At 41.1% G+C, this 27,813-nt stretch overlaps 1 protein-coding gene across 6 annotated transcripts in view; it reads right to left on the bottom strand.

Moving 5' to 3' along the window:
* ncor1 (nuclear receptor corepressor 1) overlaps window positions 1–27,813 on the bottom strand; it is a 71,745-nt gene that overhangs the window by 38,458 nt on the left and 5,474 nt on the right. For 5 of the 6 annotated variants that reach the window (XM_080436400.1, XM_080436402.1, XM_080436401.1 and 2 more), the window contains exons 2-14: window positions 24,037–24,225; window positions 21,389–21,483; window positions 21,045–21,252; window positions 19,092–19,274; window positions 17,455–17,571; window positions 15,760–15,816; window positions 15,534–15,586; window positions 14,299–14,365; window positions 11,402–11,574; window positions 9,858–9,948; window positions 9,364–9,542; window positions 9,003–9,057; window positions 8,105–8,206 (exon numbers count right to left, since the gene is read on the bottom strand). In XM_080436400.1, the coding sequence (XP_080292526.1) occupies window positions 8,105–8,206; window positions 9,003–9,057; window positions 9,364–9,542; window positions 9,858–9,948; window positions 11,402–11,574; window positions 14,299–14,365; window positions 15,534–15,586; window positions 15,760–15,816; window positions 17,455–17,571; window positions 19,092–19,274; window positions 21,045–21,252; window positions 21,389–21,483; window positions 24,037–24,147 (1,491 nt within the window). In that variant the 5' untranslated portion in view covers window positions 24,148–24,225. Of the gene's footprint in view, window positions 1–5,603; window positions 5,967–8,104; window positions 8,207–9,002; window positions 9,058–9,363; window positions 9,543–9,857; window positions 9,949–11,401; window positions 11,575–14,298; window positions 14,366–15,533; window positions 15,587–15,759; window positions 15,817–17,454; window positions 17,572–19,091; window positions 19,275–21,044; window positions 21,253–21,388; window positions 21,484–24,036; window positions 24,226–27,813 lie in introns of those variants that run through there. The other variant, XM_080436405.1, reaches the window with a different exon arrangement.

The following is a 27,813-nucleotide window of genomic DNA, read 5'->3' as shown; positions in this document are numbered from 1 at the left end:
CGGTGCGTAAACGTGTCTTCTGCAGAACATGTATTTATTAGGGCAAATTACCCAATAAGACAAGCAAGCATATTCAGATATTTTTTTATAAATGGCTAACCGGCTAACCATTGCCTTCCCTAGTCCAAAGGACTGGGTATACGTTCACATACGAAAAAAGGACCCGAGTGGTCTGCTTAATTCTTCAGCCTAGAAGCAGAATGACCCAGTGTGGAGAATGGGAGAAATGTAATAATGTGATGAGGAGCTGTCCTCAGGTTATTTCCCCCTCCAGGCAACACAATTTCCTCTGACTTGAACTAACAAGACAAGAGATAAAAGACTTGAGAGCAGATGAGGAGCCCGGTCATGCACCCTGTGCAGATACGATTACGGCCATGGTATCCTTTGATGACCGTCACATGATGTCCACAGGAACACTACAACCACCAACAAAGAACATCTATCCATCCATCCGTTATATATGTTCCCCAATTACTAAATGACAAAAACTGGAATGTATCCCAGACAGTCCTAAACCATGTTCACCTCAATACAAAAGAGTCGATGAACTTCAACATGATGGTCATTATGATAATAAACAGTAATGAAGCGCTGTTGTGTCTATAGAAATTTGCATATGTCAAGCTCTCAGAGCTCAAGACATGATACAGCTGAACTCTTAAGTACAAAAACAACATCAGTCCAAACTGAGGATCTTAAAAACAGGTCCGACAGAGTGATTGAGGACACAGCAACATTCTTTATCGTCACTGCTGGCGCGGCACACCACAGAATCCCTCCCCCCGCCTGTTCCATGAAAGCGCTGGAACAAGTCTGGCTATGCCAAGCCAAACATCCCATGCTGGTACCAGATGGGGCCAAGGAATGTGCTTAACTCAATGGTAGCGGCAGAAGAGAAAGACTCATGACAATGAGGCTCTGCACATGAAATGTCTGGCTCTCATCTTCATACAATAAAGCCTGATACCAGTAACGATCCAAAATGTGTTGGAAAGCATCTATCTGCAGCAGTGTGAGTTAGTCATCTTCAGATGGCTTCTGGGGATAGGAGTTTTTAAGTCAGAGTCGCCTGATTTGACCTCAACAACGTGTGCCTTCCATGAGCAGAAGGTCCAGTAAACTAAATCTATTCGAGGAGAAATTTGCATGCAATAATGTGTCCAGTTTCCTTTGCCGGGCTCCAAAATTCACACCTTTAATTAATCTGACCCAGATGTGCTAGTGTCTAGTAAATACAATCGGTTTCAGCTAACTGCAGATTTGGTTGGGTAGCTTAAAGCTGAGCTTTAAACTGTGCTTTGAACAGTGGTTAACATTTTCAGCCAGGCCCAGGGCCCATGCACCAGTCGGTGGGTTGCTGTGGGCTGTGCGCTGTAAAAGACAGCGGCAGAATCAGATGCACTCTGACTCGTTTCATGCCTTGAGCAGTCTGTAGTACAGCATTTCTTTTTTTTTTGTTAAAGAAAAACGATAGAAACCACTTAGCACAGTAGACCCGTTTGGTGTATTCTACAGTTATTTTAACCATATGTGTCCTTCATTGAGGTGCTGTTCTGGTTGAGTCAGGGAGCGCCTGTGTTTGCTGTGGAGGCAGCTGGCTCCCCATAGCATTCCTGCCTCTGCTCCCCATACCACTTGCGGAACATCCACACAGACCTTCTCCAAAACTCAATGAGGCCCTGTGGTTCTGTGGTTTATGATGTTTTTAGATGAAGCACTTTCCTGACCTGGCCTGAATATTTTGAGAGTTTTAATTTCCCCCCACTTTTGCTGATTCACAAGACCTGTTTGACTTAGGAAATGATAGAGCCACAGGCCAATCTTCCCTTTCCTACCACAGACCTTCGGCCACCAGAGGAACCTATCTCTTTCTTCTAACAACTGAGTGACCCTATGATAAACTCAACTAAAACAGTGTACACCATCTTTAAATGGCATTGTTAAATTTGATTATTCCACAATTCAATTACTGGGAAGAAATGTGTGAAAATTAAAAGCAAAAGGGTCAAATTAGGAAATTAACTAACAAGAAGGAGCCAGGTACTACTGTTGTCTACTTGCATGTGCACAAAACATTTTTGCACTGATCGGTCCAGCGGTTTGTGAGATGAGCTCTGGACACAGACGTGTGAATGCTCGCACACACAGTACACACGCACACACTCTTACAGACGGCTAGACTAAAAACGGAAATGTTTATTCCATGATAGTTAAAAATTAAATATAAATGTTATGGTGGAATAAAAATGTACAAACGACAGACAACTCCAGCTAGCCTAGAACGATTCACAGACTACTCTAGCCACACTTCTTTTCAACAGGACCAAACGAAATACCAAACAGCTGTTCTCCCTTTGGGGTATATGCTTAATAATTACTACTGAGCACAGAAAATGTTTCATCATCTTTTATCAAATCATGAATTAAATATGACACAAAAAAGTTTCTGACTACTTTACTATATCATCACTAATAGTAGGAGAGCATAATTTAATGAAAATGTGTCAGAACACAAAAGCTAAAAAGTAGTCTAGTCTTAGATTTAACGCAACATCGTCAATCCAAATCTGATTTTGAACATTCAAAACAGTCCCCTACCAAAATGTTTGATTTCTCTACACTCATGTTAGCTTGATTGTTTTCTGATTGTCTAATGAGATATGTCGAAACACGTTAAATAACTCGTTTACAAAATCCAACAGCTTTAACTTCAACACTTTCAATTTCTAGGGATTGATTTTTTTTCATTCCCCACTGTGGCATCGTGTTGCTTTACTACGCATTGGATTTATTGGGGTTTAGAGTTGCACTGTGCCATCATGTAGCAACAGTTGTGTGTGGCATAACAGATTCATGATTGGGATGTAGACAAAGTTGTAGTGTACGACCATGGCGTACACTACATCCTAATAATTAGGATGTAGAAAGCATATTGTCATCATGCCCGCCCAGTTTGTTTTACTTGTACTATTTTGCCAGTAGAACTTAAATCCCTGAATTCCCTAAAACATTGTTTTTATCATGGCTTCATTTACATACAAATTGGACCTAACTAAGTTTCTCCCCAGCTGGCCTGCCCCCATGATTGTAGATAGCTCACTTGGTGAGCCCTGGTTGGGCCTGTCGTGAGTGGTAGTCTCCTCGTATTTGCATCCCTGGCTTCTGTTGAGTTTGTTATAATTGTGTTAACTGGTTATGTTTTAGTTTGTTTATATTTAGCTGTCCAACCCTCTATGTAGGAGAGTGGTGAAATCCCACCTTGCTGTTCTCTAGTTCAATTGTATCTCTTCTTTTCTGTGTATGCATGGTGCGTCTACCACCCCCTTTCTGCAGCTCTCTGCAGTCACCTCTGCAAAAAAGGTTGCCGTTATACCAAAACCAAGCTTGAGGGCACGATGGTACCGCAGCAATATGATGTAGCCTATACAGCATACTATAGTACTTAACCCATTATAACCGGGAAAGCATGTGTCATTTTCGATTTTTGTGTTGGCTATTCAAAAATAGCAGATATACAAACTCGCAGCGCGGCACAAGTGCTTGTATATCTGCTATATTTGGACATTTTTGAAAAATCATCAAAGTGTGAGAACTACTGATTTAGAAGTCATTTGTAATGGGCCTCAGGTCTTAATGGGTTAATATTCAGACCAAAAATAGAACAGTTCTAGTGCTGTGCAGCATGAAAATACAACATTGAGCACACACACACACACCACACACACACACACACACACACACACACACACACACACAGCTTGTGTGCTACAGCTTTGCAATTAGCGTTTTTATTTGTTATACCTGATATTATTGTAATTAATATTAATCTATGCTGATATTTCAGACTTCTATGTTGATTTATTGGAGTGGCTTCATTTTCTCATTCACGCTAGTGGCGTTAGTGGAACCGTTATAATTTGGGTTCATATTGGGGTTATCAGCACAATATACAACATGGTGACAGCATCTCTTGGTTTAAGACAGTGTTCATTTAAAACAAACCATCCTCCTAGCGTCCAATGAGCAGGGCGCATCCACTTGCTTCGTTTTAGTAACGTTTATGTGCTGCTCTCCCTCTTTGTGTCAGTATGCTTGTCGTGATGAAACAAGACTAGTATCTACCTACAGTACAGGCTGGTTGGGTGACTGGCTGCAATAATAGAAATTATTCAGCATTATTTCATTTCATTTCATACCTGCTACTTTTGACCAAGAATTGTGTGTTAGGTACACAAAATGCATGCAGGTTGGAAACTCCCCCAATAAGATATGGTGGTTTCATGTCAATTCCAATCCTCGTCAAGAGGTCTGGCTGAAAAGAACCAAATCCAACTTGTGTACATCCAGACCCGTCACTTAATGCAGCCCTGACATCAGATTTTGGAAGTAACATTGAAGTGACTAATCATAGCCCAACTTTTACTACTGCTACTAACTGACTACAGTACTGGCTAGCAGTCAATTAGACTCACAACTTGTGAGACTCCTGCACATCAGGGTTATGTTTAGAGCTGAAACTATCCCCAAGTCTGCTGATGATTAAAGTGATTAAATTATTTTCAAATGGCACCTAGCTAAAAACAAACATTAGCATAGCATGGAGGTAGCCCAGAGCCCATAATTACATACTACATAACAGGTATTGATAGCTACAGCATTTAGGCCTTCATAACAATTAACCACCTAACTATATAACACACTATCTATATAAGAAATGCTCAAAAACTCAAAACAGGCTCCTGAGAATTAGCTCTATGAGGACAACCTGCATCATCAGTAAATGCAGCTTTTTTTAAAGACGTATCAGAAGATTTGCTCATTTCTAGCGCTACCTAGTGAGACGATACAGGAGGATGCAGGAGTAAACTGATCTCCAACTGACAAACCATAACATGAATAACTTTCCCATACTTGCAGCTCCGTCATGTGCATCAAATCATATGGCTGCATTTTTATTTACAGGTGTGCATTGGCTGTTATTATTGTGGTACACAACTGTACAGTAGCTCTCTAAAGTGAATAAAGAACCATAAAAAGAACATCTACATATTCATGGCCTTGAACATCTCCATGGATGACATCATCCACTATGTCAACAAGTGGTTGCAGAACTTGGTATAACACAGGAAAGATATGGGGGGGAGGGGGGCTTTATTTCCGAGTCATTGTGCAAAGCTGTGCAAACTTTTTTTTTCATAGCTAGAAGTGCACTGCAGATAGGCACACACAGGCTCCAAGTCCATGTATCTTGTTGTGGTTATTTTGTTAGAATTTATTGCAGCATGAACAAGGCAGTATAAACCAAGACCCAACTATTTATCTGCCCCTTACAGATTATTCAGGCAAATGGAAAACCCTGCTTCAACACACCAATAGAGTAACTCATTAGAAGCAGCTTAAATGCCTTTTAAAGCACCAGGTCAACATATAAGCCAAGTATCTGGTTGTTAAAACAACAGATGGATCCAAAGATAGAGAACGATAAGAGAGGCACTGTGAACGGAAAAGGGAGACCAAACCGGAGAGGACGAAGAAAGACAGCAATCAACAGCAAAAGTTAAACAGAAAAAAGCACTAGTTTCAAAACTAGCGCAACATACCTGCAAGCTCATTTGTCAGTCATAAAAAAACGTTTGCTCTGCCGTGAGCCACAGCTTACTGGCATTGCAGGCGCGAGTTTAGCTTCCAGTACTTCCATAGCAGCAGTAGCAGTTGAGAGGCAGGAGAGACCATTGCAGAGCTCCTTAGAAGGGCTGCCGGGCCAGAGCACAGTCACACATATTCCAGGAAAGCGTGTCATTGGGTCGCTAAAGCCGCCCTTCTTTTAATACATCCACGAAGCCGCCCAAAGAATTGTCCATCTCACATGCACGCACTTATCTATGCAGGGTCAGTCAAGGTAATCCCTGTCGAGCACGCTTCTTTGATTGGCACTCACAGCAGCAGCAGTGAGTTTTTTGGGCCTGTCAGTTGGCCGGGCTGTACCACTCAGCTGTTAAGTGAGAGGGGTGTCTCTGAGAGGAGTTACAGAGAAAAGGAACCGGAGAGGGGTAAAAGAAACAACGCAGCAAACACCCGGCTGCCAGCACAGTCCATCTTGCTGAGGGTTTTTTCCCTCTCCCTCTATTTCACTCGCTCTCCCTGCATTCCCTTGCTCCTACTTTTTGCTGGATCTCTCCTGCTCTCCCCTCGCTCTCTAATGGCTTGCTCCAGTCACTCTCTAAACTATGTGGGGAATTGTATGTACTCGGCAACTCTCACTCTCAGCAGCTTGTTTGGATCACCACCACATGCAGAAGAGATTTTCTTTTTGACAAAAATAAAAAAATATATAAAATAGAAGACCAATCACCATGGCAATATCAGTGATTTCAAAGATGCATCGGTTATTGGCTGGGATCTCAAGGCAATAATAGTCCTTGGTCACGCCATCTTAAAGGGCTACTTGTCCTCCCCGAGCTGATTGGGAGACAGCAGATGGCGTAAGATCAAAACAAAACTTGTGATCTGTCCTCCAGCTCTCAAACAGAGCACTCTCTGTTGCTGCAGCACATAATGAAGGTCTGGGGGGAATACGTGGCAACAAGTCGTTTTACTCCGTCTCCTAATTCTGTAATTTGTATATGTTCACGGTTTTCTTTAAGCACAAAAGGCAAGGAATGATCAAGCAACAGTGTGCTCTGGGCACCTCACCTACAGTGTATAATTTTGATCAAAATCATTATTACTTAATATACAAGTTAGTTACCACACTCACACAACATAGATACACAATTCCTCATCGCTCCATTAGCAATCTACACTAGAGGTTCTCAAAGTGGGGTCTGGGGACAAACAGGGGTCCTTGAGGGGTTTCCAGGGGTCCCCAGCTAAATTATTGATAGTTAGGACCTAACTGACCCATAGGGGTCTAATTGGTTCGATTTGAACACTCTCAGGAGTTATGGGGGTCCGTGGCCCAATGCATACCAAAATGGCCTAACGCATAATGAACCAATAAATGCTACTACCCCAACAGATTTGGTCCAAAAATCACACAAAGTGGTACATATTATCTCTGTGGTCACGTGATCAAGATGTAACCTCCACCCCAAATGTTTCGAATCGGCCTCATGGTGGCACTATAACAGCCCACTTCACGTTTTGGCCTATAACCTTTGAACTATACAATCAAAATATTTTTTCCCCACTTCCGTGGACCATGACTAAACTCCACATATAAGATTACCCAACATTCCGCGTTTTCTTCAAAACATACTTTTTGCTACTATTCCTACCAATTGCTCAAGCTCACGCAAATCGGTACACATTATATTTGGAGTCATGTGATCAACACGAGTCAGATTTTTCCAGATTCCATTCCATGAGGCTATGACTGCCTTCCAATGTTTGCGGGCCCTGGGTAGGCAATCCGGCCTGGCGGAACCCTGCGCTCAGAGGAATGCGCTTTTCTAGTTTCGATGCGTATTTTCACAGATTCTATCCTAGACCTCCAAGCTTTAGCCCCCTCTGTATTTAGTGCAATGCAAAAAAAATTCATCTATATAACAAACAAGTTTTTTTCTGTAATGAATCTAGGTGATGGATAGGCTCATTTCAGAGATGCTAACCAGTGTTTTTCTCTCTGCCCCTGCCTTAGGCTTAGAAACACAATATGGAAGCCTCTTGACTTATGGCATCACTCTCCAGGCATTCCATAAATCAGCCGGCCAGCTCGACTTGGTTCTTATTTACCCTCCATTTGTCAACATCATACTCCTCCACACACGCTCCTGTAGCTCTGATGAGGGGCTGAGCTTTCCAAAATAGAGATGGATATGCTTTTGTAGGCTAGAGGACCCTCTGCTACACAGCTCAACTGCTACTCATAATACAGAAACACTACGTCAACAGCTACTCATGATAGTAAAACTCTACGTCATCAGAAATATACAAACAATGCCTGAAGTGCAAATGAAGGTGCTCCAATGCTACAGGGCGTGTTTTTATTGAGCCGTGAACACCTGAAGTATGTGATTTCCAAGCGCGATTGCAATCGCTTCTAAAATGACAATGTGGGGATACATTTGAAATTAAACTGTTAAAACATCTCCAGCTTTACCTGGTTTCTTCCTCTTCGCTTCCCGTAGTTGCGTCTCACCAGAGTCTTGTAGTTATGGTTCTTCTTTGTCAAATAGTAGTACAGGACACAATCAGACACACACTGAAACACAGGAACATAGGGAAAGAAACACATGATGAGAACATTAAGGGCTTGATTCACACACCAAAAAAAATTGCAATGTAAAAGCTCACTAAGTGTCACGTGTGCTTGTATTTTCCATAGACACAACACCAGCGCACACCTAAGTAATAATCTGGCTTTAGAGGCAACAACTGCCTGTAGTTTTTTTCTTCTGCCATTAAAAGGTTGCCACCATCTATAAATGCACAAACATTCTGCATGCGTGTCCATGTCCCCCCGCATATCTCGAGAACCGCCTGCCCGATCGGCTCTCGAATGTGTTGCCAAGGACCCAAGGGAGTGCTGTACCCAGCAGTCGGTCTGATCCGCGAATCTCCACAAATATCTATACACCCGAAACCCATGTGTGTCCGTGTTTCCCCTGCATATCTCGACCGATTTATTTCAAACTTGGTGTGTATCGACGAGGACCTGAGGGAGTGCACTGTGGATTGGGAAGACGGTCAGATCGGAAATATACATCTATAAATCCACAATCCCTTTTATGCCCATAAGAAGATCTCCATATCTCTGTTTGTCTGTCAGTGTCACTGTGCCGTCATAGACTGGCATACATGTACCGGTACTATGATAATGAGTACTGCACTGCAAGTACTCGGACAACAGGTACAGCATAACCAGAGGGGCATGGGTTCCCAACAGACATCGGACTAGTCTGCCTATAAATGCGCGGAATCAATGCTCAGACAGACAGACAGGTAGATAGACAGATAGACAGATATGTATATAGATAGATAGATAATCTGCAGTTTACCTTTCTCTCCAGATAGGAGGCAATGAGACCAAAGTTTTTGGGGTGTTGGATAAATCTGAAAACAAAAATGTTATAATAGGTTATTTATTATAATATTTTAAAGCCACTGTATGTGGTAAGACACTTTTATTATGAAATCAATCAATCACTTCTATTTAAGTATAGCAAAACAACTTTCAAATATCTATTATCAGCATTCTTTCACTGTAGCATTTATCTTTTTAAATTTTATTTTTGGCCGCTTGTGACTCTTGCAGTGACCAATACTTTAATAGAAGATTCAAATTCATACTCTTGACACTCAAACAGTGAAACAAGTAACTAGTCTGTGACAATAAAAACAACAACAACCGCTACTCACTTGTCCTTGAAGATCTCCTTTTCGTGTTCAGTCCAAACATTCATGAACTGCCGGGCTTTGTACACCTTCATCGGGTCGTCCATCAGGCCATTCATGTTAATGAACTTAACCCGCCGCTGCTCCGAGTCATACATCATGGGGGGAATTACTGACAGTTGCCTCATCTGTTTCTCATTGTTCTACGGGACACAGGCAGGAGAATTACCACTGGTTCATTACATTTTGATGAATCAGCTATGATACGACTACTGATGAAATTATGAATTCGGTTTTTTTTTTACTCCTGTCTGCATCTTTGGATAACCTGACTCAGTGTCCTGGATAATATCAGAATATTTCAGGTACGTTATTCCCAGTATCTCCCAGTCGCGATACAACCTTATCCGTGCTTAATCAGAATACTTGAGTAACAAGAATATTAAAAGAATACTATTGGGGGCATGTAAACGTAGCCAATAAGGAAAACGGCAACAGTTTGTCCTGATAGTACTCACCTCCTGTTCAGAAAGGCCGTCAATGATTTCAGAAATCTCATGCTCACTTCTTGCAATGGTTGCAGACATGCCAGTTCCTCTTTGGCCAACTCTGAGTGAAGGGAAATATTTTATGGTGTATGAGGATGAAAAGACAAAGATACCTCTAATATGCTTCAAAATCACTTGTTCAAACATGGAAAAAGAATGGCTCACCTTTCAGAGTCAAACATAAATAAGGAAATGGGGAGCAACAGTTCTGTTACACTTAATATTTAGAATGATTTAGAATTGACTTTCCACACGACACCTTTATTATGTGCAGTGCACTTCAAACTAGATTCAGCTCAGGGCACACCAGTAGTTAACCGGGTGTGTCAACTACATAATCATCCCGAGTTTGGACCCATGTTGCATGTCATGCTCCTTAGTTTCCTGTCTCTCTACATTGTCGATACTGTGAGTATGACATTAAACTCTCATCAATATCTAGCGTACAGTATATTTGACTAGATATTAAACTTGGATCTAAGTCTATCAGGTACATTTTGAAAAGAACGTAAAGCTTAACATGCAAATTCACCCAGATTTGCACTCTCAATTGGCAGAGCTGCATCATGCACTCTTTGGTGATAGGCAGGGGCTTATTGACTCAAACAAACTCGCTGTGGTATTTACAATCATGAGCCTCAACGTTGTTTCAAAATCATAGTTTTGTCATCACTACATATAGTCTGAAGGTTTGGCAACAAATATATGCTGCCAGGATATAGTTTCTCTCTCTTTGGCTGTCGGCAAAGGCATTTCAGCTCCATAATCAATGCTGAAAAAGGCATTATCCACAGAACAGTGGCACAATTTCTTTGGTGTAAAATGTCTCTATAAAAAGGTTGCTATCATAATGTTTGGTCACATATGTACAATAGTGCGTTCTCCTAAGGGAACAGGCGGTGGTTTAGCCAACAGACTTAAATACTGAGTTCTACTATACAGTGTGCTCAATGCCAGACCAAGAACTGATTGGAACAGCCAATGCTGTGAAGCCTTTCAATAGGAATGATGTAGTTTATGGTGCCAAATGTCAGCCCTACCCTCACGTCCTTTTCCAAAGCTAATTCCAAGAAAGACCCACACTGCCTCATGACGAGCCAGTATCTTGAGAAACATGCACACACAAAGAAGAGAAACAGGCCACTAGATTGTCACTTTATACAGTAGGTCTCTGTCCGGTGCCAACTTTCTAAATGCAAAACGTTTGGCATTTCCAAATCCAGGCCCATGTCTTTCATGTTAAATAACGAGGAAACAAAGTTTGTGCAACATCATGCTTTCTGTAGAGGGAACTCATCTTCCATCATGATTGAACCACATTTATAAAAAATTTCTTCAGTCATTTTCATTACCATTATCTTCTACAATTGACCTACCAGAGCTAGGGCTAACATCAGCACAGTGGCCCCTACTAGAGTAAAGAAAATATACATACGCTTACACCTTTACACTAAACCACGTTCTCACCCTGTTAGTTTCCCACAGCTGTGTACTGTGTTGTGTAACAGTCTTACCTCTGGAAGCGCTCCTGCTGCTCTCTCTGCTTGCGGATCTCAGGGAACTGCCTCTCATAGTACTCCCGTGTTCGGCTGTCCTTGGCTTTGCGTCTGGGGTTATTCTCCATTCTCTCCACCTTCTTCTCCCAAGCCTCCATCAGCTGGTCATAACGCTGGCAGATATTCTGTTCCTGTACAGACCCCGCATGAAAAACTTTTAACAACTGGTAATATGAATGGGCATGGTCACTGGATATACAAGCGTTGTGATAACTGTTAAAACTGTTAAACAATAAAGGAAACAAAAGATTGGGTTATTTTGGGCTCTGTCAGCCTTTTCAGCCATACTTTGCGGGTCTGCCTTCAGTCAACTGAAAATTATGCTACTATTCCTCATGTTGTTTATGAGTCATTGAAAATTGCATGATGAGAGTATTATATAGTAATATTAGCACATGGTGATTTATTTTTGTTGGGGCTGGTAGATACTACTGGTGTGCCCTTTTTGGCTGTGTGCCAAGTTGTATTTATGTTCATGCATGTGAAGAAGAATCAGTCCCTCGTGTCCCTGGGCTCCTAAAAAGGTATGCATGTACGCATATGTGTGTTTGTGTGTGTGTGTGCACGCGTGTGTACTGTGTATGTGTATACACATACATACATACGGTATGTAGTTTCACTTCATTTTCATTCTTGTTTGGTGGTTTACAATTAATTTTAAAAGATGATTGATTGAATACTTTATTAGTCAAAAATGTAAACAGCAAGTACAGTAAAACACTTTGGCTAAAAGGATAACACAAAAAGGTCCTGGGGACTTGTTTTATTTGTGCTACTATGTATTCTGAAAGTAAGCTTTCCCCTCTAAGGGTGCTTGTTAAAACTATCCACTGACTATCCACTCAATTTGTGAGAACTTCAGTTTACTGGAACAAGATGGGACCATTTGCTGAGCTACACACATCCTTTTTACATCACTCAGAAGAGAGTTAGGGTTAGTGCACGCCATTTGCCTGGCTTAGCCTGTTGTCTGACGCATGTCTAGTGAATAATTAAGACAATCCCACTTTTGTTTTGAAATACTGTAGGTTTCAGCGGCAACAAGTTTGTCCAAAATAAAACCCTCCAGAGACAAAGAGTTAAAATGTTCAGTGGAGAGATGGAAAGAGTCCCATATGGGGGAGGACAATACAGCCTTGTTTCCACTCTCTCCAGCAAGGGCCAAACAATTCACCTTCCTCTTGGCATAAGGCCATGTCCACTCCGCCATTGTTCAGAGTGCAAAAGGTCTATCTGACCCTGGCTGGGTGCAACCTGACAAAGGTTGCACTCACTGAGCCAAGCAATACAAAAAAGAAAAGTGCTTCAACATGGAGTGATTAAACTATGTTTAACCATGAGCCTGCTGATAAGAGAGAGGAGTTATTTGGTTGCTATTTGCTCTGATCCGATTTAACAATTTGCTACACAGCACCATAAAACTTGGAAGGCTTAAACACGCAGAACGTGATGTGGTTCAGCAAACAATTATAAAGATGTGGTTCAACAAACAATTATGAAGCTGTTTACCGTGCATTATTTAGACACGGTATGTTAAGTACTTGACTACCCACCAATACTACAAAAATGTATGCCAAAAGTACAGAATCTCAATCTAATGTGCCACGTAACTGAGGTAGTTATAATTAACCATTTAAATCCTGTATACTTTTGTTGACCTATGTTGGGTCTATATTTGGTCCCTTCCTTTTTCCCTCTACACCAAATGTCTTAGCCGGAAATAGCTGATCTACCGCTCACAAAACGCTAGAACACATTTTGACTTGTAGATATGTTATTTGAATAGGGACGACCAGGGTTCATATGGTTAAGCATGAAATGTTATGTTTATGTCATTACACAAATGTTTCACCATCATTACTCTGACTTTAGATAGACACAAGGTCTACGAGATTAAGTGTACTTTGTATATTCTGCTATGCTGAGTGAACCGTCGAAGGCCTTGAGACAATTTTATACACTACATCAACATTGGTGTGTGGAAGGCATTCTGAATTTTGTTCGTAAATAAATCTTTTTTACAGGGACCATTTTCAAATAGACGAATAGACAATTTGACAACAAAATTCTATTTATATTCAGCATGCTCAAACAAGTTTCTGCAAGTAGATTTTCATACTGTAATGAAATTAATTAAATCCAGTGGCTTCCTCAAAATCACACAAAGCATAGTATGCTTTGGAAAATGTTGGGCAGTAATGTCAAGTATACTGCACGCCAGCCAGACCACCGGTATGGTCCTCTAAGGTATTGTCAGTTGCTCTGACCAGCCTTTTGGTGTTTAATGTACTTGGAAAATAAAAATAAATAACTTGTTTGAATTTATGCAAAGCACCTCATAACAGATCTGCATAACTGCTAATACAGCAAAGGTGATACAGCTTTCAAGACCCTTAACTCATTCAGTGCCATTCTTATTTATGGCAGTTTGGTTCTGAGTGCCACAGCCAAAATTCATTGTAAAAAAAAAGTGCTCAGGAGCCGAGATACAGCCTTTTTCAGTAAGAAGTTAAACAAGAAGTGAATGGAGCAGCAAATCTTCAAATCATCATATCTTGGGTTCTGAACATTTAAAAAAAAAAAAAAAAAAAGGAAAACATTTTATTTTTTTTTCATGACGTCTTAGACGTCACGTGGCGCTCAGGGCGCTTCAGGCCATGACGTCTTAGACGTCATGTGGCACTGAATGAGTTAAGTAATCCAGCATTATTTCTGATCTGTGTGAGAGCACAGCTTGCGTTTGGGGCAATTGTTCAAATGTCCTGTATGGGCATGGGCTTTCTCTGTTCAAAGCAATGACACAAATTCCTGGAAGTTCCTTCCCACTATCTGTCCTTAAAGGCACAGACACTTACCCTTTGCTTACGAGCATGGTTCCTTCTCTTGAAAAACAGTATAAGCTTCTTTCTCATAACTTGGTTACTGCAAGAGAGCAAAATGTACAGTTTATGGTTAAAGATGATGGAGAGCCCATGTTAATAACAAACAATTCTTCACACACAAAAAAACATGGGTAATGTCTGCAGCACACAGTAGCCTATATAGCGTAATGTCCCATGCCATGTTTATTTGCTCTGCTAGGACACTCGATCTCATTACAACATGTAGTTACTCAGATGAACACTAAATTAATAACAAATCAATAATAAAACAGGAATATAAATAGTATTTCCATGCACATTCCCACAATTCTTCATACAACTGGTGCTCGGCCCCCCAAAAAAAATCAAAGTAAACCTAGGTAATGTCCGCAGCACACAGTATATGTAATTTCCTGTTCTTTATTAAACAAACGTTTCATCCAGGAAGGACTTCATAAGGTTAACATTAACATTAGCCACTGCATGAAGACACAAAAAAATCTATCCTGGCATTTCTCCAAGTAATTCAGCACCAAGGCAACAGCTATTTCTTTTTTTTTGTTATATCACAAGGGACAGGTCTTTGCTTTATGTGATAAGAAAATACAGTCAACAAGTTCAACACTACCATTGCAGATTAGGAAATATTTTTTGGCAGCCACTGCCAGCTTAATTTCTATGAAGAAAAATCTAAAATACAACACAATCACAGCCTATTTCTTTGTTTGTTTGCCTTCAGACAGCTACAGAATACTGGGAACTGTTTTGTTTGCACATGGTGGTGGCAGTGGATAGAACACGCAGTAAGTTGACCCTGAGAATTCAGGCAATGCAGCAGATTCATAGAGGTGGTCTCTGTTCTGATAGGGACAAAAAAAAAAGTTTAGCCCAGATGGGCCATTCTCATGGTACAGTGCTGATAAGAGCTTCATACCAGACAGCCTGGCCTTCAAGCCCAACACACACACACACACACACACACACACACACACGGGCAAAGTGACCTGGTGACTCAATGATCAGACTGGGCAGTGAATTATCAGCATGGTTTATCTAGACGAGGTGGGTGTTATGTTATCCTATCACTTCCCTCAGCTGAGATGCCTCATATCCTGTTAGTTAGTGTCATGAATATTACATTCTCATATTACACTCTTCTCACATTCATGTGCAAGTCTATATATCTAAAGGAAATAAAGCGAAACAGCAAAACGTAACATAACACTCACGTCTTTATATTGTCGTGGTACACTTTTGTATCCGATGGCTGGTTGTATAAGGGCTGAGAAGAGAAATAAAAAGGGTAACGAGAACCAGTAGATGGATTAATCATTAGCCATTAGGAGTACCGTAGTAATAGTAATATCTAATACTGAAGAATGCATGATTTGTTTCAAAACAGCTTACAAAGGGAAAAAGTGAATAACCATTATAGACCCCAACGATTATACTTACAAGCTCAACCTTGGGACCAAAACCTTCAAATATCTTATGGGCTTCTTCAGCTTTTTTCTGGTAAAAGATAAAAAAATAAAAAAGCATTATTAAAGCCTGCTTTAAATTATTAAAGCCAGCCATGCTTTGCATTCAAAGTGTTGTGCAAAATGAGACAATTTACAAAAATTATATATTTTCTCTCTCAATCGACACAAAACAGAAAACCCAATAAAGCAGCCACTGCCAGCCCTATTTGTGTTAAAGGTAGGGTAAGTGATTTTCTTTGGTTAAAATAAGTGTTAAATAGCTCTATATTCTGATAGTACTCATTGCTATAGAGTGTTTGTTCAGTAAAAGGAGTCTCCTTTTCTCTTCTGCTCTTTATTAAACAGAAAATGCATTTTCGTTTCAGTTTCAGTTTCATTTCCAATTTTATCCAATCAGGATAGAGAACTCAATCAGGATATAGATTAAACAAGTGAAATTGGAAGTGATGACACTAAGAAATGAGCAGACAAAATTGGAACTGGAACACTATAAAAACAAAGCTTAAAAATGGGTACTTTCTCCTGATTGGCTGAGATTTTGACACCTACCGGAAAATGGATTTTCTGTTTATTAAAGAGCTGGAGATAGGGGAGACTCCTGTTACTGAACAAACACTCTACAGCAATGATTACTATCAGAATATAGTGCTTTAACCTTTTAACAAAATACTTTTTGTTTTAACCCAAAAATATCACTTACCCTATCTTTAAAATAATGTAATAGTGCATATTTTTTAGCACACAACATCTTGATCAGGCATAGGATCATGAACACCAAAAACATAAAATAAAATGGAGTCATGAAAAGAAGCAAGTAGTAGAATGAAAAAGTTCTTTATGATATTTCTTCATACACATTTGTTTGAACATGGTGCAAAACTCCTCTCCAGAGTGAAACATTTCAAAGCTGTGTTGTTGTACCTGTCTGCAAAAGGGAGCTACACGATACGAGCAAAAGCACAGAGAAGAATGTTCCACTGGAGCATAATTAATAGGGCTGGCAATGACAGCTCTCCTGGATCACAGCAGGCTGTGTGCTCTGAAAACTCATTAAAACTAGCCTTCAGTAACTCTTAAACATCCTTTTTCATGACCCTCTGCCTGTAGACGGGGGCAGATTTCCAAGGCCGGGGGATGATGTAAGTAAACGACAAGTTTTGCTAAAAAGGGGTTAATGGCTGACTGGGAGTGAAGGCGTGTCCCAGGCACTGTCATAGCACAACGCAGCCTGGGAAGACATGAACTACAGTAACCTCTACTCACACACGCAGACAGACAAACTACCCCACTCCCATATCGCTCTGCTTGAAATACAGATAATGAAGCCTGCCTCGCTCTGCTCTCCTTGTGGTGGGCGAACATTTAAAAACAAGAATTTAATAAATACAGCTGAACAAAATGTTAAGCGTTTTCAAAGATACTAACTAACCACTTAAGCCCAAAAATACTTTGCCATACGATGCGTAGTGAAAATGGCCAATCTACAAGCTCACAACCAGTCACTTTGCAACGCCTTGTGAGCATGTACATTTGCTATTTTAGCGTCATTTTCTGAAAATCTTTGAACTTCATCTTAAAATGGTTAAACTACCTCAAATGGTGCAAAAATCAAATTGGACAAAATGGGTCAAATGAATGCATTGGAGTTATGAGGCCAGATACCAACCCTGTTCTCATCGTAGATGATCTGGACTATGCTCCGGTGCTTAACGTGTTCCACTGGGGGCGGAGTCACTGGCTTTTCTGGCTCTACTGGCTTTGCGGCTTCCTCCTCTAGTTGTTGCTAAGAAACATGAAGACAATACAATATTACTGTAAGTAAAAGGCACACAGAACACGCAGGTAAAACAGGGGTAGCTTTTGTGTAGTATTTTTCAATGCTTTATTTCATATAGGCCAGAGTAGAAGGACAGGAAACCAAGGGTAGAGAGAGAGGAGAGACAAGTGAGACAAAACAGGGGCTGGATTTGAACTCGGGTCACCAGGCACCCCGGAAGCATTTTTTTTAAATTAAGTGCCCAATTTAAAAATAAAAAAGTGCACATGGTTTTCACGTATATGAAGTTAGTTTGTACTGAATGGTGTTTGGGACCACGACTCAGCTTCTGTCTGCACTGTTGTGTTGATCTGATCCAGGCTTTTGATATCGGAGGCCCAGGCAGGATTTATCAGATTAGTTTCTGCCTGCTTGTTTAGGCTTAGCCTTTTCTTTTTTCCTCTCTCCACTGGACTGTAGGTCTCTGACACTGGGGCCGTGCTGACAGACAGTTGAACTGGTGACTTACAGGTTATATAAACTACCAGTTTCATCATCGACAACAACAACAGAGAGTCCTGAAATACCTCAAATAAACAAAAAAATCCCTGAAAGTCTTTTTTGTGTGTGTGTGTGTGGGGGGGTGAAAGCAGGTTAAAATACACAGATAATATGCTCTCTCTCCCTGCTTACAAAGCTCAGCTTGCATTCCTATCTAATGAGAAGAAATTCCAAAAAGATACCAGTAGAAAAATAACCACTATAAAGCACCCTCCAGAGGGAGATAACGACAGGATGCGGGGGATTGATAGAGCAAGTAAGCCCTGGGCTCAAGAAATTCACCTCTTTCTGGGAGCATGTAATTGGGAGCAGCATCTTACAGCCGAGGAGAATTGCCGTCCGACGCCACTGGTGCAGACAGAGGGCAACCTGTGGCTCTGTGTGTTGATTAGGGGCCCTCACTGAGTACCAGCAAGCCTAGGGGGCTGAGCTCGCATCTGTGACACTGAGGTCAGACTGAAACTCTTCTTCAAGGGGCTTAACAGTTCTAAACAGTACCAGAAACTAGAACTGAGTGATTGATTGATTGATTGAATACTTCATTAACGGTTTGAGTGACGTGACTTAGAAGAGGCATCACAATATTTATGGAACAAGCGTTGATCAGTGAAATACATTTATATTGGCTTGTTTTATTAGGGTTGAATTAGGATTATATAGCTGCCCAATGTAACTCCATGTTTTAACTGTTTATGTATTGAAATCTGTGTTGTTCATAACTAAGACTTCTGAAGAACAAGTGTGTAAAGTGGAAGCAATGGTGAAGTAGAGAGGAGACGTATCAAACCCGGCGAACATGACAAACTCATCTCATCCCCTCTATGATGAGCACATTCAGCCACAGACTGGCAAATGTTTCTCATAAACTGAGTATTGCCTGTGGCTGAGGTCACCATTAGCCCAACTGTGAGGGACAATTCAAATTTCAAACAGCTTAATATATCAGACAACCCCTACAATTTTAAATTGGACTAACCAGTACCCACCTGTTTTTTCTTTAGTTTGAATATTTGCTGTTCCACTTTAGCGATCTCCCGGTCCACGCGGTCCATGCTCTGGATCAACTCTTCCTTAGACAGTTTGGAAGGAGAGGTGTCCTGCTCCTCCACCATGTGTAACGGCAGCCCTCCTGAGGACGAGGACTCCCCTTTCACACTAAACTGCGTCTCCTAGAGCAAAGTATAATGATTTTATCTACTTTTTAAAAGACAGTTACAAAGTGCTTTACAACACTATAAATATATATTTTTATAACTAAATGTCACAGGATAGATTTTTTTGATTATAAAGGCATAATTGACACTGAATCAATTAATCAAAGCATTGGAATGATCCGGCCAATAACAGTGCAGGGAATAATAGTGCTTCCAGTGACTTCTCTGTGGGAAATTCATAATAATTACATGATTTTATTTGCGATACAGGAGGACACACCTTTTCTATGTAAATCCGTTTTTGTTATTTAAGGATAACAGCTTATGGATTTGTATTGTGTGAATGAAATTAACTTCACTCGTAGGCTGGGGTGTCTAAACCAAGATTTCCGTTAGCCGGTATGGGACTGCCTCTTTCTTTGGTGTTTCGCCTAGGTGGGCTTGGTTATATGCCTAAACCCTAACCTTTAACCTTACAAAAACTATGCCTAAACCTAACCTTAAGCCTAACCCTAACCTCACAAACGCTATGCCTAACCCTGACCTTACAGAAACTATGCCTAAACCTAACCTCAAAACCACGCCCACCTGGGAGAAACACCAGGAAAAGAGTCCATAGCCAGGATATACCAGCAATTGGCCGAAACATAAATATGTCCGGCACGTTTGAAAATCTCATATCACAGCTCAAAGTTGTACATGTCACAAAAATACATCAATTTGTTGCTATGAGTGAGTTGCTACAATATGACTTTGGAACCGACGTGGATATAATACTGTACAAGCACAGTGACTGACAATGAAATGGAGAGAGCCTTTTGGAGCAAAGTGATCGAAGAACGTGTTTAAACATTGCAGGCAAGTAACAGAAAAGAAAGCTGATTATGTAGGCTACTAAATCATTAAACCTTTAGTTGAACGAGATGCATAGATCGACACATGCTCAGCCTAGTTGGTTTATTCTCTGTAATATCAAACCATGATGCAGTGTAAGCTTGTAGATCTATTGATAGATTGTAGATATATGACTCGCCCGTCCTGACTACTTTCATTTCTTTTTGGCAAGCAACACCCCTGCATGATGGGAGTAGATAAATGAGGCTTGAGGAAATTAAGGATAAACGCAGGAACAGCGCAGCGCATTTGTGATAAAGTGGTTGAAAGAGTCACTGGACTACATTAACTGCTGTAGCGATCAGTTGGGTGGTGCACACTCGTCTATCTGCAAACACGCACATGACGTGTATTAGTTTATGACTGGTCAATTTAACATTTGGCTAATGAAATAGAATCATGTCGGTCACTTTGGCCAAGTCTGGTTGTAAAGTGTCTGATATCATTACCAAATGGATCGCCCATTTCATTTCAGCTTGACCTATGTTATCATTTTGAATCAATTAAAGTGATGTGTGATTCAATGCGTTGTTTACATTCAGTACAGCGTTCTACTGAGTCGGGTTTTGTCTTGTCTGTGGTGAGGACGGCAAGGGAGGGGCATAACTTAAAGCTGTACATCTGCACTCAGACAGATGGCTCTCTTGCGAGACAATTCGAGCCTTAATTTTTACAGTTGAATATTTGTTATATTATTTTATTATATTATTATTTTTAATATTCCAATATATTATATTTGAATGCCTTAATTGAACAAACATTACGAAAGTGTAGGCTATACGGAGTCTGACTGAATAGATTGGTTTGATTATAATTTCCCATTTCATGTCAAGGTAAAGATTGCTTTTCAGTTGCAGTTAGGATAATTGGGAGAAGAGGGGCAATGCCAACCTTCTTGACCTCCGCAGTGGCTCTAAAGCCGTCCTGGGCTGCATGGGGCAGCGGCAGCACTACACCCCCTGCGTTGGGAGGGGTGCGGCTCATATGGCCCTCAGACACAGTCTCCATGCGGGGGCGTTTAGCCTCCATGGCTTCATGTTCGGCCTGGGCGGTGATGGAGTGGAACTGCTGTTCATAGCCATGGCGTCTCTCTGGAGGCCTGGGGAGAGAACAGAGGTAAACAATTCAAATATCCAGATACATCAGCAGCTACGCCGCAACCAATCGAGACAGCAGGAATGAGAACACAGAGTGAACATCAAAACACCAGAGAGAGGTCAGGGAGGAGGGTGTACCTTTCAGTTCCGGGGTGGAATTCGGAGAGCAAAGAGGGTCTTCTCCTACCCTGTGGATCCTGCATGTGAGTCCGATAGTCCGGGACGGTGAACTCCTGGAGGCAAGAATACATGAGAACAGACACACACACACACAACAGAAAACATAAATCAAAAATATGGTAATGGCGAAGCAAACTCAGTAATAATTAGGTCTAAATACAATAAAGCCATACACAGCCTTACTACTATAACTAAACTACAAAGCAATTCAAGGTGTGGTACCTGATTGTGATTTAAAGTACATTATGATTCATTCAATTAATGCTAATGTCAAGCAAATGGCTTAAAACCAGTTGGCGGCTTCTTTACTTCTGTCTAAGGCTCAATGGGAAAATGACACAAAATATCAGCACACTGTGACCTGCAAACAAACCTGAGCATGCAAATAACGTTAGAGATACATTTCCAAACTCCAGGGTTCTTTTTTTATCACAGGCTCAAGCAAATAAATCCCAATGCCCAGAAGTGTACCGTGGATTCTGAGAAGTCTGTCATCGAATTAAGCTAACAAACATTACATGACCTTCACGGCACAGAAATGGCAGGATACCTTGAGCTAGGCTGAAATTCTATGTAAGCCTTTGTTATAATCAACTCTAACAGTAGTGATGTTTAGACAGCAGCAGGAACAAAAAAGTGCTTTAGAGCAGACCCATTTAGTGACCACACTTGTCGGGTAGTAGCACAAAACCAAATCAAATTAGTCAAATCTGGCCTGGACCGCTGGCGTAGAGGTCCAGGTACCTGGGCCCTAAAGTAGCCTGACACCGTGTCGTGGGTTCGGGTCCCGTTCCCGACGACCTTTTCTGCATGTTTCTCCCCATCTCTCCCTCCCTCTTTCCTGTCCATCTTCACTTAAAAATGTATCAATAAAAGGCAGAAAAGCCTAAAACAAATCTTTAAAAAAAAGTCAATTCTGTCTTTTGACTGATTTAAAATTGTCCTAAACAACAAACCCACAGATGGAGAGCCTATGGTACCTGTCATCATCTGGACTGCTAGGGAGTCACAACTAGTACTGTTTTCCACTTCCATTACAAACGCCTTTGTTACTGGCTTTGCTGGACAATGTATATAAACACTGGGTGTCATGCAAGTCAGAGATCAATATCAATCTCCTTGATGCACTTTACCAACAGACAATGTGTACTGTGGTGATGTGCGGGTCGGGTTTTTTCATGACCCGCCCCGCCCCAACCCGCCACAGAACCCAACCCGCCTCAACCCGCCCTGCGAACCCATATATAAATCTATGGCTCAACCCGCCCCGCGACCCACGGTGGGAATATATATATATATAGCGCTCTTTTAAGTACCCAAAGTCGCTTTAAATGTCTACAGTAGCACAACATTGTCATGGGCTAAATAAACGCATGTTGTTCAAAATATTTTTTTTTTTTTTTTTTTTTGCGTGTGAGAGCGGCTACCCGCTCACCCGCAGCCCGCATAATTGCCTCTGAAATCCTGACTCGACCACCCGCGCCGCGGGTTGACCCGCGGGTTACGGGTCGGCCCGCTCATCACTAGTGTACTGAGTTTTTACTTGGCAGAGAAAACACAATTCAAGCTGTGAGGATACAGTAGGACAGACTGCAAAACGTGTCTCCATGTGCTAGGCATAGATCAGAACAACAAAGACTTTATAATGGACCTAAATAAATATGTTTAGCTTCAAATGTGGATCAAATTGCTCACATGAAGAGAAAGGAAACACATAGATTGCACATCACTGCAATGCTACCATAACAAACAAAGCAAGAAGAATCAACATCATGCCATCACAGCTCGGCTATATGCAGCATCAAATCTAAATTCAGAGTGCCGGCAAACAGACACAAACTACTGAGTACAATTAGCAGGAGTTCAACTAAGTGACTTGAAGAGATAACCTAAACTGTACTCGAGTACAGTGGAAACATCAATTGAGCTACATGTGTGTGGGTTATCCACAGTGTTCGTTTCTACCACTGATACAGTAATCTGAGTTCCCAGAGGTTTTCGCCAGCTCTCGCATACAAACGGGAGGGGCGAGGAAACTACTGGGCCAGAGCCCTGGTATTTGTGGACGGGATGTAACTTACGCTCAGAATCTGAGCGGACACGCCTCTTACCGGTCTGAGAGCTGTGCAACTCGTCTAAAAAGTCAGACGAGAGGCAAACAGCAGTACACAACAATGGCGGCCGCAAGTTCTCAAGGAGAAATTGCTTCCCGTCGCTCCTATTTACATGCAACACCCACTGCATGTGGATCCTGCCCCCTTTTCTTCATTGGCTGTTGATGTGAATCAGACCGCAGTGGCCGCGCCCCTGCTGTCCAGGCTCTGAGGCGAAGTCTCCCAGACTACTAATACAGTAACAGTAAGGTGCACTATTTGATGCCAACAGCTCATGTTGTAGGCTTTGCAGGAATTGGGTAGTGTACCTCAAGTTGTGGGTCTTTACACATTTTCTCTAACAAGCTCAACTTGCTTTGGTCAAAGCTAAAAATTAATTAACAACGAAATCGAGCCCAATTATTAATGCCAAACAATCAAAGACAAACACCACCTAGTGACACCAATTGAACCAGATTCTCCTGCCGCAGCATGTAAAGGAAAGGTGTTTACCTGTTGGTGGCGCGTGGTGCTGAAAGTGTACTGGACAGAGTGTGGTGGGTAGCGGTTCTGCTCACTGCTGAAGCTCCCCTGGCCGGGGGGGTAGCCTGAGCTACTGGACATCCTGGCTCAGGGGAAGCGTGTTGTTGCTGCTGCACAGATTAGGAGTTCAGCTGGAGCATGGTTGGAGAACCAACCCACCTGTGGAAAGAGACAGCACACAATCATATGTTGAGACACGCAGATGGAGACGTCAGAAAGCTTCCAGTCATACTAAATGGAAACACAGCTAAAATGAGAAGCATGCCATGTGGTAATGAAAGAATACCTAACGGACAAAGGCCCCTGACTACTCTGCATAATCAGCATTGCAGTTTCAACAACAAAATGTAGAGGATTACCATGGATCATTTTAGAATTACTGTCACTATCGGTGAGCCAGTCAATCATTTGACAATGGATTATGTCCTACTAATGTAGAACTTAATTAGATTACCATCCTGTGGCATGGTCTTGGCCAGTTGGCCACCTAATTAAAGGTGATTAAAATATTTCTAAGTTCTTGGCTAATAACCACCAATTTATTATTGCGCTACCAAAAGTTTAGCAAGAGCTTCCATGTGCACTATATGAAGATTGAATGATAACTGAACATAAAGGAAGGAAACTGATGACTGAGCTTATAACACATGTGCATTATTGCATTATTCTCATTTCAGTTCTCTAAAATGAAGGTCTGGTGTTGTATTTCCATTCCGGAGAATGAGCAGACCAGAAATACTCTCTCCTCTGCTGTCCATTATCTCAGGTTGACATCCAAGACAAACAACGCAGTTAACTACACTTAATTGACTTCTAAGTGCACGCTGTTGTTATGGCATTTTTTATCTAATGGTAAAGGACTACGTGGAAAGATAGAACAGAGGAGAGATGACATGCAATCCCACAATCTCCATTTACAGTAGTACTGTAGGTGGTTGGAAAAGTAGGCAGTGAAGAGCAAGAAGAGTATTGAACCAGGAGTCAGAGAGACACTAGTAGTTGAAAACCACTCGTCCTCTAAATCAAAGTATCACCATAAAAATAACGCAACAGAGCTATGGTTTGGTTAAACATGTCTCTTTAGAGTTAATGTGGGCATGCTGTGGCACATCTCAGGTGTCATGCCTGGTTGTTGTATCCAATAGATTAGAACCACAATGTTCCGGAGACCTGCAAGTTATCTCCCACTCCATCTCTGCCCATACTTTGCAGTCTCCCCATACTGTCCTATCAACTCAACTAAAAAATAATAATAATAATGTGCGCACGAATAAAATTATGTCACCCACTTCTTTACACCTGTAAACCTGTGATGTGACAAAGTTGATTCTGATGCCACAATGTAATCTTCAAAAAAAAGAAAGAGAAAAGGTTCTGAGGTTCCTGAAAGAATAATCTGTATACAGTCTCAAGTTATGGTAATAGATTGGTTCTCTATTGTTGTTTTTAGGGCTGCAATAGTTAGTCGAACGTATTCATTTAATTGATTATATTTCAAAAAGATAATCGATTTTATCTACAAGCTCACAACGAGTCACATCGTAGATCTGCTAGTTTTGCTATTTTTATGCAACACTGTTGTATGACAAAGTATAGAATAGGACTTAAGTGGTTAATCAATAAAAATGTATTTGGACGTTTATAACCTTTTGTTTTAGTCAATTATTCAATCAATTGATCAAAAAGGTTAAAGTTAAAAGAAATAGGATCATCTCTAAGAAAATATTGATAGTTACAGGCCTAGTTGTTGTTATCTGTAACAATGGTGCATAATTTAACCGTTTTTGCCAAAACATTTTATTTGGGAGGTTGATCTGAAGTGAACGTGAAAGCTTAGCTCTGGTGACGGTCCATAGCGTTAGAAGGAGTTCTCCTTAATGCTATGGTACTTTCTATTATTTTTTAAATTTCTTTCAGCCTCGCGTCTGTAGTAAAAATACAAAATACACTTTTGCTACTCACCAAAACAAAAGACGGTTTTATGGAGTTGAAAGCCTACTCTACTAAGTGGGAACACTCTGAGCCCCCCACCTCACGTCTAAAATACACTTTTTGTCCAGAAAAGAAAATATTAATATCCTTCAACCGAAGGAAAAAAGGTTTTTGGTTACTCCACAGTGCCCTCTACAGATCTGGTCAATGGAATTTTCCTATTGACCAGATTCTTCCTTCCGATGAAATATTTTCTTTTCTGGCCAAAATGGGTATTTTAGACGTGAGGTGGGGGGCTCCGAGTGTTCCCACTTAGTAGAGTAGGCTTTCAACTCCATGAAACCCTCTTCGTTTTGGTGAGTAGCAAAAGTGTATTTTGACTACAGACGAGAGGCTGCGCTACCGCGGTGCGAGGGGAAAGAATCGAAAGTACCATAGCGTTAAGGAGAACTCCTTCTAACGCTATGGACCAGACCAGAGCTAGTGAAAGCTCAGATTTTGGGCACAATGGCTTCAAGGCAAATAACAAGAAAGCACTTCAGACCAAACGTGCAATAGGTGCATGCATACAGGCTTGGTACAACTCTAGTTTCCTAGGCTGGCATCCAGACTGCTTCGCTACGTTCGTGGATTTTTTTTCTCACTCGCTAAGTGAGAAAAAAATCTTTGCCGAACTTAATGTATCAGGCTGGATCCCAGGGTACTAGTTTCCAACCACCCTGCAATAAAGTTCAAACCAGGGGTCTTCAACGTTTTTCTGCCCAAGGACCCCTTAGCTGAGAGAGAGATGAAGCAGGCACCCCCACTACATATTGAATAGAATTGTTTAGCAGATTTAACTTTTTCATAGATAGCTTAATTGACAGTGTTGTGTAAATTAACGTTTAGTTTATTTCAGACATTTAACCACTTAAACCCTCGATACTTAGCAAACTTGACCTTTGGCTCTGTACTTGGTCTGCTCCTTTTTCCCTCTACACCAAACCACTGTGCTGAAAATAGCTGATCTACAAGTGCACGCGAGGTGTCGTTGCTTGTGAGCTTGTAGATTGGCTATTTACAGCTAATGTTCCCCTCAGAATAGGGATGCTTCACAGACCCACAACATAGCAGTATGTTGTATTTATAAGCTATACTTTCTCCCTCTCATGTTAACAAATTAGTTTCCAAAATGAAATCATGGAGAGAAATAGCGCAGACACACTTTGTCCACTGTGTCTGTTGCCAGAAATGGCGAAATCTCAAAACAAATTGTCAAAGAACATCAGAGGTTGAAGTGAAGTTCCATGGTAAAGAAATAACCATTCCAGCAGTATATAGTGGGTGTGGACCTTTTGTTCAGAACCCAGAGCGTAGGTGCATCGAGTATAATACAGCTTCATCCTCAGTCCTCACCGAACTTTATTCAGTTCAGAAAACCCCCAAAAAGTTATTTGAATATTCAAATATTTATTTTCCCATTAAAATCCCATGGCATCGAAGGAAGCTTTGAAGTAATTGGGTCAACCCTATTTATTTTATTTGTCTCTCACATCACAAGACATAAAACACAATAGCAAAAAAGAAATAAAGGCACTGAAAAATAAAATAAAAACAATCACTCTCCTCTCCTCCCACCCAGGGATCTAAAGCAGCATCAAAGGACCACTATAAAAGATAACAAATATAGACACACAAGATTCTTAAATTCAACTGAAACAGCTCCACAAATTAAGGCTTTCTTGTTTTGCACCATGCATTCAGGCTATACATTTCCTTAGCACAAGGTAGCTTAATGTACAAGTACACCTGGACACTAGTATGGTGCTAGAATGT

The sequence above is a fragment of the Gymnoscopelus braueri genome (genome assembly GCF_963280865.1).
Source record: "Gymnoscopelus braueri genome assembly, chromosome: 8".
NCBI lineage: Eukaryota > Metazoa > Chordata > Actinopteri > Myctophiformes > Myctophidae > Gymnoscopelus > Gymnoscopelus braueri.
Note: the sequence above shows the minus strand (reverse complement) of the source record. Positions and strands in the feature narration are given on the sequence as shown.